At 40.4% G+C, this 13,473-nt stretch overlaps 1 protein-coding gene across 3 annotated transcripts in view; it reads right to left on the bottom strand.

Moving 5' to 3' along the window:
- Window positions 1–13,473, bottom strand: part of GOLGA4 (golgin A4) — a 116,669-nt gene that overhangs the window by 11,692 nt on the left and 91,504 nt on the right. For all 3 annotated transcript variants that reach the window (XM_034761124.1, XM_034761125.1, XM_034761126.1), the window contains 4 exons: window positions 10,238–10,258; window positions 9,954–10,022; window positions 9,112–9,187; window positions 640–743 (listed from right to left, as the gene is read on the bottom strand). In XM_034761124.1, the coding sequence (XP_034617015.1) occupies window positions 640–743; window positions 9,112–9,187; window positions 9,954–10,022; window positions 10,238–10,258 (270 nt within the window). The remainder of the gene's footprint in view (window positions 1–639; window positions 744–9,111; window positions 9,188–9,953; window positions 10,023–10,237; window positions 10,259–13,473) is intronic.

The following is a 13,473-nucleotide window of genomic DNA, read 5'->3' as shown; positions in this document are numbered from 1 at the left end:
TTAGCCCCATTTGAAAGGTGTAACTGGAAGAGTGGAAGTATTATAGATAGGTGTATTTTGCCCTAAGAAGGAAAGATTTTCATCTAAATAACACAAACATCTTGCTTAGATGATAAACCTCATTATGACAATATCTCTTTCAAACCAGACCAATTTCTACATATAGCTATTCATACTAGTTATTTAGAATTCCAACTGAAAAAGGATTTCACTAGCTGACATTCTACACTGACAAAGTTGGCTTTCAGTCATTCTCTTCTATTACTCAAAATACATCAAAAAAATAAAAACACCACCCAGAAAAGATACATGCCGTAGTGAAACAGGATACTTGGGGTTTTGGGGAAGATGTTTCTGAACCTTCAAAACTAGTCACAAGATATAGTTCAATACAATTGTTATTGCTGGAATTTGATGTCAAAACAATGTCATAGGCTCACGAGAAGAAAAAAAAAAGACAAAGATCTATCATTCAAACTCTGAACAGGACTGAAACCCCAGTTCTTTACACACTATCAGCTACCGTCACAGCATTCCATCAATAGTAAATACATAGTGCTCAAATCCTACACAGCAAGAGTGAGAAATTCAATTCTAATCCAAACCACATGTCAAATCACAGCATATAGCATTCCATACCTTTGTCTCTCGGCCCATCATATATTCAAACAGCACCTTCCGCAAGTATTCAAACTCAGTAGGCTCTCCAAAGAGAGAGACATCAGCATGGCAGAGATTCCCATCTGTGTAAACAAAAATAAGACTATATTTATACTGACAGTCACTCATATAATCCAAAATTATTCTTGCTTAGAAAATGACTGGAATAAAATATAGTCAAGTAGAGAAACATTTTATTAATCTGAACAATTGTGTCAAATGCCTAAAATTTAATTGTAACTGAATGTACAATATTCCAGAACATCTATATAGAAGATATTCACTTCTCAAGTTGTTTTTTGAATACATTCCTTGATCTTTTTTCTACACCAGCATACAGCAATAGATACATTTAAAACAGAATTTGCTTGATTGCTGCTGCTACCTTCCTCCCTTCCAATTAAATTCAGAAGCTTGTGTCAGCTCATCTGAATCAAGAAACTATACCAGTTTAGTTGCTTACTTAAAAATCTGAATAAATTAGTCTAACTAGGATTCTTAATCTTAAAGGCCTCAAACAAGCTTTTGTAGTTCTGATCTTACTGGGAGTTGGGTTAGTCAGTACCTCACAAGATCAGACCTCTATATGCAAAGATTTTATTTAGGGCTGTCAATTAATCGCAGTTAACTCACGCAATTAACTCAAAAAAATTAATCACAAATTAAAAAATTAATCGCAATCAATTGCAGTTTTAATCACAATGTTAAACAATAGAATACCAATTGAAATTTATTACATATGTTTGAATGTTTTTCTACATTTTCAAATATATTGATTTCAATTACAACACAGAATACAAAGTGTACAGTGCTCACTTTATATTTTTATTACAAATATTTGCACTGTACAAATGATAAAAGAAATAGTACTTTTCAGTTCACCTCATATAAGTACTGTAGTGCAATCTCTATCGTGTAAATGCAACTTACAAATGTAGATTTTTTTCCTTACATAACTGCACTCAAAAATAAAACAATGCAAAACTTTAGAGCCTACAAATCCATTCAGTCTTACTTTTTGTTCAGCCAATCGCTAAGACAAACAAGTTTGTTTACATTTACGGGAGATCATGCTACCCACTTCTTATTTACAATGTCACCAGAAAGTGAGAATAGGAGCTTGCCTGGGACTTTTGTAACCGGCACTGCAAGGTGTTTACGTGCCAGATATGCTAAACATTCGTATGCCCCTTCATGTTTTAGCCACCATTCCAGAGGACATACTTCCATGCTGATGAAGCTCATTAAAAAAATAATGTGTTAATTAAATTTGTGACTGAACTCCTTGGGGAAGAACTGTATGAAGCATGAAGGGACATATGAATTTTTAGCGCATCTGGCACTTAAATATCTTGCAATGCCCACTACAACAGTGCCATGTGAATGCCTCTCTCACTTTTAGGTGACATTGCAAACAAGAAGTGGGCAGCATTATCTCCTGCAAATATAAACCAACTTGTTTGTCTGAGCAATTGGCTGAACAAGAAGTAGGACTGAGTAGGATCTAAAGTTTTACATTGTTCTATTTTTGAGGGCAATTTTTTTTTGTACATAATTCTACATTTGTAAGTTCAACTTTCATGATAAAGAGATTGCACTACAGTACTTGTATTAGGTGAATTGAAAAATACTATGTATTTTGTTTTTTACAGTGCAAATATTTCTAATAAAAATAATAATATAAATGAGCACTGTACTTTGTATTCTGTGTTGTAATTGAAATCAATACATCTGAAAATGTAGAAAACATCCAAAAATATTTATATAAATGGTATTTTATTATTGTTTAACAGTGCGATTAATTGCGATTAATTTTTTAATCGCTTGACAGCCCTAGTTTTATTTCATATAGATGATATAGAAAAATTGTGTAATTTAAAAGGGTGAGCAAACAGGCTGAGGAAGTGGAGGTGACGGGGTGATTAAATAAATAAATTAATGAAGATAACCTATCTCCTAGAATGGGAAGAGACCTTGAAAGGTCATCAAGTCCAGCCCCCTTGCCTTCACTAGCAGGACCAAGTACTGATTTTGCCCCAGATCCCTAAGTGGCCCTCTCAAGGATTGAACTCACAACCCTTGGTTTAGTGGGCCAATGCTCAAACCACTGAGCTATCCCTTCCCCCCCAGGCAGACAGAATATATCTCCAGTTTTTAATATTCTTTCCAATTACATCTCCTTCCCTACAAGCGCCAATCATGGATCTCACTGTGCTAGGTGCTGTACAAACAAATTAAAAAGATCATCCCTGCTCCAAAGAGCTTACAACGTAAGTATAAGATAAGAGACAACAGATGGATACAGATAAATCAATAGGGGAGTACAAGGAAACAAGGAGACAATATTGGTCAGTGTGAAAGACTGTGGTGTCTGGAAGCCAGCAGCCTAACCATTGTCAAGTTTTTTGTAGGCATCATGGCAAAGGAGAGTTATAAGGAGGGATCTGAAGGAGGATAACAAGGTTGCTTTGTGGATGTTTATGGAGAGCACCTCCCCAGCACGAGAAGCATGCAAGACAGCATGAAGGTGCTCATTTGAAAATTTAATAATTGGTAATGGAAGCTGATATTATTGACTGATGGAGATGGGAGCCAACATCTCAACAGTGAATGACAGTGGATATAGTGAAGGGCCTTGAAAATGAAGACAAGCACCTTATGTTTGATGCAATAGAGAAAGAGGAGCCAATAGACAGATGCAAAGATACAGGCTAGGAGAATAATCTTTGCAGCAACATTCTGAATGGATATGAGTGGAGGAAAGAATGCATTTGGGAAGACCAGAGAAGAGCATGTTGCAGTAATTGAGATATGAGACAATGAGAGCCTGGATAACAGTTTTAGCTGTGTGGATGGATTGGAAATGCCATATCTTAGAGATGTTATACAAAAAGAATCTGCAAGATTTAGACATAGAATAGATGTGAAGACTTAGACAGAGACCCAAGGTGAAGAGGATGCCCAGGTTATGAGTTTCAGAATAGCAGTGGTTAGTTTGTATCTGCAAATAGAATAGGAGTACTTGTGGTATATCTCCTCAATATATGTTCCATTCTATATGCATCCGAAGAAGTGGGCCGTAGTCCACGAAAGCTTATGCTCTAATAAATTTGTTAGTCTCTAAGGTGCCACAAGTACTCCTGTTCTTCTTTTTTCTTAGAGACTAACAAATTTATTTGAACATAAGCTTTCGTGGGATACAGTCAAGATCTTGTGCAGAGAAAGAAGTAGAGGCAGGATAAAATAAGGGTTGAGGAGCAAGTCAAATGTGTCAAAAAGGCAGCTGGGACTGAGGACATGGGATTCAAGTAAGTTGTGAGAAGTAGAATTGTTTAGCTAGGAAGATGGCAGAATTGAAAGAGGAAAGAATGAATCTGTAGCAGAGGAAATCGGCCTGGTCACAGAATTTCCATCAAAGAAGCTCTTCAGCGTGACTACAGGAGCAAAGGAAACTGCTGTTGGGGGTCGGGGGAATAGGGGGAGCCAGGGAAGGGTGAACTTTGTGATTAAAGAGTGGGGCAAAAGACTCAAAGGTGGAGGAGAATGAAGAACAGAGAGCATTAACAACCATATCAACGGAAGAAAGGGAGGAGAGGGCTAAAAGCAGACAAGGAGTCATCAGTGTTGATGAACTGAAAATCACAGAAAGGCCAAGTGACAAGGTGTGAGGAAGGGGGCTGATGAGCGATGCTGAAAGACACCAGATGATGTTTGGCAAGAAAGAACTCAGCAACAGATATCAAAGAGAGAGCAGTGCTTGGTAAAGACCAAGTCTCTTGAACAGCCCTTTAGGTGAATGATAAAAGTTGAACCAGACTGCAGGTAGGCTGAAGAGGTGAGCGTGAGCAGATGTGCAGCTAAAGAGTCAGAAGGGTCCTCCACATGAAAGATGAAGTCACAGAGGATGAGCGCTGGAGACTGTGAGTACAGGAAGAGAGAACTTGAAGTCAAAATCAGAGGAAGGCTGATGGGGAGGAGTCGGGTAGATGAAAGCAACATGGAGTGGGAAAGGAGAGAAGAGTCTGATGCAGTGATGTTTGAAAGAGTGGGAAGAGAAAAGCGGGCAGAGGGTCGAAGCAGCTAGAATGGAAGAAAGCCCAATAACCCCAATCATGGTCTGATCCAGGGCGGTACCGCTGTAAGATAGGCCAGCTGCAGAAGCAGTGTCAGATGAAGGGATCTGTGAGAGCCAGGAGTGGGAGGCAGCAAGATATGAAGAGGATCACAGAGCTTTTTAGATATGGAGTAAGTGTTCCAGAGACAGCAAAAGAAGGGGAAGGTGCTGGGGGGCAGAGAAGGAGATGGGCATGAGATTAGGAATGGTGGTGAGAGAGGGCAGATGTGATGGGAGGTGGAGAGGTGGGGATAGGGGAGGGCTGAGGCACATGTCACCTGAGGTGAGGGGGGGAGGGATAGCCTGCTAAACCCAGGCTTGTGAGTTCAATCCTTGAGGGGGCCACTTGGGGATCTGGGGCATAATCAGTACTTGGTCCTGCTAGTGAAGGCAGGGGGCTGGACTCGATGATCTTTCAAGGTCCCTTCCAGTTCCAGGAGATAAAAAAAAAAAAAAAAATTAATGGAGATATCTTATTAGATGTAGGAGCTACATTTGTGCTGATGGAAGGAGGAGGGGAAGATTGGGTGGAGAAGGGAAGAGAAGCAGGTAGAGCTGGTTGGAACTGTAGAGGGGCAACGGTAGCCAGGAAGGGGAAAATGGAGTGGGGGAAAGAGGGGGATGATGGCATATGTTATGATGCAGAAGAAGGGTGTGGCAAAAGCCATTGGAGAGTGGCAGATAGGTGATAACTTCCCTAGTCCAAATTTATTAATTGTGTACACATGGTCAACTATGAATTCCTCATAAGATTACTGTAATACTTTCATTTTCCATATGCTCACCATCCATAAGGAATAAGGAAACCATTTTTAGCAACTCAAAATACTGATCAAAATTAAAAAGAAGTCTTTATTTAAAACAGCTGTTCAGTGGTTTCCCGTCAGTGTAGATCTGTCAAAATTCTCTATCCAAGAGATGAAAGCTTCTCCCCTGATTAGAAATAGTATAGTGACTAACTGCTCAACTACTGTTTAAGTGTCACCAGACCTATAGGCTTTGGTTTTTACTGGAGCCTCAGGGAGATCACTTTACCCACATCCTATTGGTCTGTATTTAGAATCAACTGCAGACCTTATATGTTGGCAGCATCTTCATCTTGTCATTACAGATATAAAATATTCCTGTCTACACCTATAAATCACTTTGCTTTCAGATGTTTCCCAAATCAAGTTTAAGTTGCTGCATTAGTGGTAGAAGTTCTCAATCTCAGTGTGGTTACATGCATTGGCAGTATTTTCATATTCCTTCTCTACTCAAAATTTGCTTTCTACTTAGAGTACTTTTCTTCTCCAATGTAATAGTTTCCTGGCTTTAATCAAATACAGAGCAAGTTACTTATAATGAAAGGAAAGATATGTGCCAGATTGTCTGGATTGTGCCTTTTCAAGCACCATCATCTGACAATTAATCTGACTCAGCATTTTTAAAGTATTACTTCATTTGGAGTGAATCCCAAATGTACAACAGCAAAATCCATTCAATTACAGTAACACAATTACCAGTTATGCCATACTGGTATAATCACCATTAAAATCAAGTATGTTCAAAGTATGTTATCTTTTTACACCGTGTTGGGGTTCACATTGTGTTACAAACTTCACCTACTAATCAGTAAATCTTTAAAATCTAGATATACTCGTTTCCCTTAAATCTTTTAATAACAAAAATCTATACCAAGAAAGATAAAAGACTAGAAAACAAAACTATAATGTATTGTAGACTGAGGATTAGTCTAAGATATATCAATATAAGCACTTTTACACCAGCATACTTGCATCCAGGTTTGGATGTTTTATTGCTTTAACTATATCAATTTCTAATCCGATATAGTAATAACAAAGGTGTGCTTAGACCAGACCTAATTCTAGACACAAGCAAGGTCTTTCTTTGGAAAGGTCACTCTTATTCAACTTGTTTCTTAACTTTTTTCAGCACTTTCCCAAATGCTCAACAGAATGGGACATTTCCGAAAAATTAGCTTCAGAGAGCCATAAGGAAAGGAGCAACTTCCATAAGGTGTACCCACTAGAAATCATTGATCTCCGTATCTAGGACAAAGGAAAAAAACTACATTCTTGAAGAATAATCATTCTTGTCTAGTTACATATCCAAGTTTAATGAGCAGCTCTCAGGAAACCCACAAAGAGTTGTGCATTTACCCAAAATGTGAAAATATATTTTACAACTTTCCAAAAAGCTAATTACTTCAGATGTATAAAAAATAAGTATGTATTTTTAGTATTACTTCCAATTTAATTGTAAGGAGTTTTTTTTTAATTTTAAAACAAATCCAAAAGGAAGCCGCCAATGCGAAGAACAAGATGTTTATCACAACAAACATTACTCATATTAAGACAAAAGAATGCTGAAGTCTATTACTTTATACTTCTAGCCTTTGTGTTTGTTCTTAAATTTTAATACAGGAACGGGCCACCGCATTACCACAAAATCAGTGTAACTATTTAAAATCTAATCTGAAGGATGCTTTTTTTGATAATAGAATGTATGAGCCATGCTGTAGCATGGCTTCATTAGCTCATCCACATGAAACGAAATTTAGTATATTTTTCTCATTATGTCACCAATATAGTTTTAGCTAGCACAGCTGAGTTTGACAATTCTTTGAATTATTTTCAAGGTTTTTTAAAGAAAACATTTTATGGAAAATGATAGAACATATTAAATTATCTAATGGTGGTTCTCCTCTTCTCCTGACTTTGATCATATCACTCCCTGCAAGTCTTTTTTACTGGCGTGCCTTCTGCAAGAAATTCAAACTTCTTGCCTCTACTCTCAAGGCTTGACACAGATCTCCTACCACCTATATTTCAGCACTTGGCCTTAGAAGGCTTAAATTTTGCCCATTTTTATGTCTCTAGTATTCCTGAACAGGATGTGACTATTACTTCTCACACACTCGAGAAAGTGCTAAGTACTGAACTTTTTCATACCACCCTCATTTCTTGGGAAGAGTCGTCCCTCTAAAAATTCTCCTTTTCTTCTTTTGTTTAGCCTTTAGTTACTGTCCCCCTATTTGTCTGCTCCCACTCTCCTGACCTTTTCTTTGTCATGGTTACTGAGTTTTTTAAGACCCCTATTAGTCTTGAGTGCATCCGTCAGGTGACAGGCTTGGCTTCCTACACTTTATGACTATTCTATTACTAGAGCTCTGGGCTGCAGCTCCCCTCTTTACCAACTGTGTTAATCTAACAGGCCCAACTGTGTTTGGCACCTATAAGCCTTTTTCTCCAGAAACCTGTGACAGCAGCTAATTAAAGTGACTCAGAACCAGCGTCTTCAAAATAAAGTAGCATTTAATTACCAAAAGGAACACAGCATTTAGGAAAACAGGTTAACACATGGCCTTACCTAAACTTAACCTCTCTATCCATAGTTCAGGTAGGTCCAGCCTAATCCCAGCTCTCTCTTGGGAAACCCAGTCTGCTTGCTATCATCTCCATGTCTCTCGGTCAATGTGTTTTTCTTGCCCAAGTGTCAGCCCTCACTGACACTCCCTGGCAGTCTGTGGCTATCCAATCCTCACTCTTTTCTAGACCTAGGGACCTCTAACATTTTTGTGTTCCCTCTGATATCTCTTCCCCGCCTTGGCAAAACAGCTGTCACCTGGCTGGGGCCAAACAGTCACCTCTTCACCACTATAAACCTGGCTATTATATCTGAGTATTAGTTGGGATGCTCCAACTTTTATTAGTTGGGATGCTCTTTCCTGCTTGGTTACTTTAACAACATCATAGTAAGTAACAACACAAACACAAAGACATGCACCATATTCATTCAAAACAACAGATATTTCCCTGTTCACCTCAGTATTTTATCTGTCCAAAGTAACCTACGAGATTCCTGAGGCACGGCTATGGTTTACTGATTGCACTGCATCATGCATGTGTATAAGGCTATATAATAAAATGCCACCCCATAATCAGACCATAGATTTACAATCACATACTTTCAACTTCGTGTGTTTCACTGATTGCTGTGCTTTTTTGTTCTGTTTATTCCTGACTGTCGAGAGAAATAAAGCTCTCAATAGCTCTGGTAGAGAGGTTACAAAGCTCTTATAGTGGTGACACAATAAATATAACTATCACAAAATGTTAATGGAATCATGTGACAGCTCTATTAAGCTCTAATAGGACAAAATATGAGCAAGATTCCATAGTAAATCTCGCAGGATCTTGCACAGCCATTATGCAGTTACTGAATGTCACATTAGACAAAAAAGATTAATATAACATTTTCAAACTATGTGAAGTGTGACCATTTCCTTTGAAGGACTGTTTTATTTACTATGTGGGGAAATAAGTTTTCCTTACCTCTGTATGGTGATCCAACAGCTGTGACATACACGTTTTTCTCATAATTTTTCAACTGATCTTTAAGTATATGAATCTAAACAGTCACAAAAGGACGAGTGATGAATATAAACAATTAAAATTAAACATAACTGAAATGGCTTTCAGATATGCAACATGAACATTTCAACCATCCATGTAAGTGGGATGCTTTGTTTGTATAGAAAGAAAACACTAAAAACTGTTTCCATACAGGACTATTCAGAGGTTAAAGAGTACAAAACTATGAAAATTACATTTTAAGGCTAGCTGTTAAACAGCATTTAGCTCTACTGTGGGAGGGAAAAAAAGAATAAATTGCCATGGCTTGAGATGGGACACCAGATGGGGTGGGCAAGTACTCCGAGGTTCTTCCAAGCATTCCTTCTCAAATGTTTATCTGACTGGTTCTTGCTCAGGGTACAAATGATCACCATATGTGGAGTCGGAAAGGAATTTTCCCCAGGTCAGATTGGCAGTGACTTTGGAGGGGTACGGGGTTCACCTTTCTCTGATGCACTGTGTGTGGGTCACTTGCCAGACTTATCTGAGTTCTTATTTAATCAATTCCCTGCCACTGCAGGGGCCTCAAGCAGTGGTGCACCGCAGTCCCCACTACTGTCTGCCTGGGGCACATAATAGTTTAGCCTGCTGCAGGCTATAATACTTTGGTTTAATGTGGGTTGTTGGGTTTAGTGCATGTGTGGCGCTGTTGCTAGCTGTGATGTACAGGAGGTCAGTCTGAATGATCTGGTGGTCCCTTCTGGGCTTAAACTCTATGACTTTATGAACACTATTTCTTCTTATTCAAACAAGACCCCTACCTGCTCTATGAACTCCTGCTCTTTCAACTTTGAATCATTGACAAGAGTTGTCTTCTGTGCTAGCTGTATCTGAAAGAAAAGCCACATATGGGATTCATCAATCAAGTATTGTACATACACTGCACATTTTTGCATTGCAAGTACATTTTTTTCTTGTTAAACATTCCCCCCCCTTCATCAGTTAATATATGCAATCCTAAAAACATCACTTCTAATCACAAGACACTGAGGAGCACAATTAAACATCTAGATAGCACTATGAACCAATGAAATTCAAACCTTACCTGAAGCTCTGTTATTGTTACCTAGAACAAAAAAGACACAATTAAACACAATGCTTTTCATTTGCATCTTTAGATATAAAATATAAAATTACCACAATATCTTTCTAAAAGAATTCATGCCAGCATGGAGAATTACACTGGACAAGAATACACAGACGTTAAGAGATAGTAGCAGTCGATTAAGGATTAATCAGTCACCCAATCAGGGTTCTTTGTGTTTGTGACTGATGACAGTAATAAGGATCAAAATCACAACATTACATATATACTCAAATTTAAAAATAAAATCCTGTAAATGTACTTCATTACTGTTACATGTAGCTAGAATGAGTAATGTAAGTTACGCTTTGAATAACATTGGAAGGAGTATAACCAATTTATTCAGCTATGGCCAATTAACTTAATTTTAATGTAAAGGCGAAGAAGCTAATATGTCCAATCTCTACAAAACAGATACTGTGTAATAATGGTAACTGAATGCTCATAGAATACAGTTCAAAGAAATTCTAATTGCTGTTAACCTTACTGGGAATACTATATACTTTATACACACATGCTATTGATATATTTATATCTAATTATGTAAATTAAACTATGTCTTTTAGCTCAGTGTTACTCAGGGCGTTACTGGAAACGCGTAAGGTAAATTTTCATATGACAATAGCTTCCTTATCCAAAATATTGTTACCTTTGAGAGTCGTACATTTATATATACATTTATGCAAATTACCTGAGCTGGTTACTTCCAATCTTTTTAAATGCTTAGGGTTTTTTTAAAATTGATAATGCTGTATTAGTTATACATTTTGCATATTGGGTTATACTAAATGTCAGTGACCTTAACTGGGTGTCAACATGTGTGTGAAATTTATTGTAGTTTTTAAAATACAGATCTTGAAAGCGTAAATCATGGCAATATAGGAAAACGAAGGTTGGTTATTTGTAACTGGAGTTCTTCAAGATGCATATTCACACTCTCAGGGGATGCGCCAGCCTGTGCAGCTGAGAGGATGAAACCTTTTGGTAGCAGTGTCCATCAGAGTGCCCTGGTGCTCCTCTGACCACCCACCCGCACTTAGGGTGACCAGACGTCCCGATTTTATCGGGACTGTCTCGATATTTGCTTGTTTGTCCCGTGTCCTGACTGATGTGCGGTCAGGACACTGGACAAACAAGCAATTTTGCCCTCCCTGGGGGCTCTCGCCCCCTCCCATCCCCGACTCCACCCCCTCCTTCCCCCATTGGCTCCCTCCCCAAATCCCCGCCCTGGCCCCGCCTCTTACCCAAGCACGTGGCATTCCTCCTCCCTCCCAGGCTTGTTGCTGTAATGGCGGCAAGCCTGGAGGGTGGAGGTGGTGGCCGGCTTCCAGTTCCTGGAGCTGGTGAGTAGGGGCACCGGGCGGGCAGGGGGGCTGCTCCCCCAGGAGGGCAACGGGAGTCTCCGGACCCCGGCAGGGGATAGCGGCTCGGGGCTGCACAAGTGGCCACGTAAAGTTTATCGGCTCGGGGTGGACCCCGGCCAGCTTCTCACCCCTGTAGGGGGGTAGCGTCCACTCCTCCCTCCTCATCCTGGCTCCTCAGCTGAGCCCCCCCGTTGCCCTCCTGGGGGAGCAGCCCCCATGCCTGCCCGCCTGGTGCCCCTACTCACCAACTCCAAGAACTGGAAGCTGGCTACCCTCCCCCCACACTCCAGGCTTGTGCCGGCATTCCAGCTGCCAGCCTGGGAGGGAGAGAGGAGGAATGCTGCTCAGCTGAGGAGCTGGGATGACGGAGGAGGGGAGATTCGGCTCCTTACCTGGCCTGCGGCGGCTGGCGAGACATGCTGGCGCAAGGCGAGGAGCCAGCCGGGGTCCCCCCCCAGCCGATAAACTTTACGTGACCACTCGTGCGGCCCTGAGCCGCTCTCCCCCGCCGCTGCCAGGGTCCGGAGCCCCGCGCCTCTAGCTCCAGCGGCTCCTTCCCTGCGGGGTGGTGGGACGTGCTGCATGTGCCCGGGGCCCTGAGTGGGGGCGGGTCCGCGGCGTGGCCAGGGCCTGCTAATCCCCCCAGTACTTGCAAAATGGTTTTTCTTTTTGCCCCCCCAGGTCCCGATATTTCCTGTCAGTGATCTGGTCACCCTACCCGCACTGTTCGAGCACGTTCTGAGGGGATGTACACTCACTGCTACTTCAGTTCTTTCCACTGTTAAAGTGGAATTCCAAGTAATACCAAAATTAGGACTCCGCCAGAGTGGGGAAGGCAGGCAGGGAGTGCAAATACTCATACAAATAAATAGCCTTGGTTTCTTCTCCAAGGGCCCCCATCTGCATATTCCTACTGTTAGGAAGTTTGGCAAGCAGTACATAAGATGGATGCAGGGAGAATCAGTCCTTATTAAAGAATGACGAGAGCACCACTGCCAAATGTAGTGCCAGATCTGGCTGCCAAATCCAATGCATAATGGTTCGAAAAACTGTGAACCAAACTCGACATAGCAGCTTTCCATGTTTCAGTAAGGGAATATGTTTAATGCATGCTACAGATGCAGCAATCGCTCTAATAGAACGGGCTCTAAGACGAACAAGAGGAGAGAATGAAGTCTCTCTCTAACACTCTTCAAACACTGTCTAACCCACCCAGAAAAAGACTGTGCTGAAATGGCTTGACCTTCAGAGTTACTCACATATGAGATATATAACTCAGGAGAGAAACTGAAGTTTTTAGTTGTAGCCAGATAATGTAAGAGTGCTCTTTCTGTGCCTAAGGAATGTACCCTACAGGTGTCTGAGGTTTAGGAAAGAATACTGGTAAATTAATACTTTGATTTACATGAAACTCCAATATCACTTTAGGACGGAATCTGGGATGCAGTCTATATAATTATTTCCTTATAAAAAGCAGTATAATGTGGGTCTGCCATTAAGGTACGTAGATCACTAACCCTTCTAGCACAAGTGATTGCTATCATAAGAGCTGTCTTCATAGAAGATGTAACAAAGAGCAGCTCACTAGAGATTCAAACGGGGGAAACATTAGTTGCATTAAAATTCAAAGTTCAAATTTCATGGAAGTAGACTGTCCCATACTGGCAGATACAAATTCAACATGTGCGGAAAATGGATTTTCCATTAATGGGAGTGTGAAACTCTGCTATTGTGGCTAAGTGGATCTTAATGGAGGAGACGGACAAACCCAGTGCTTTCAAGCATAGTAAATATTCTAAAATAAGTTGCATGGAGGCTGAACATGGGTCAATA

This window comes from Trachemys scripta, chromosome 2, assembly GCF_013100865.1.
Source record: "Trachemys scripta elegans isolate TJP31775 chromosome 2, CAS_Tse_1.0, whole genome shotgun sequence".
In the NCBI taxonomy this organism is placed as follows: domain Eukaryota; kingdom Metazoa; phylum Chordata; order Testudines; family Emydidae; genus Trachemys; species Trachemys scripta.
Note: the sequence above shows the minus strand (reverse complement) of the source record. Positions and strands in the feature narration are given on the sequence as shown.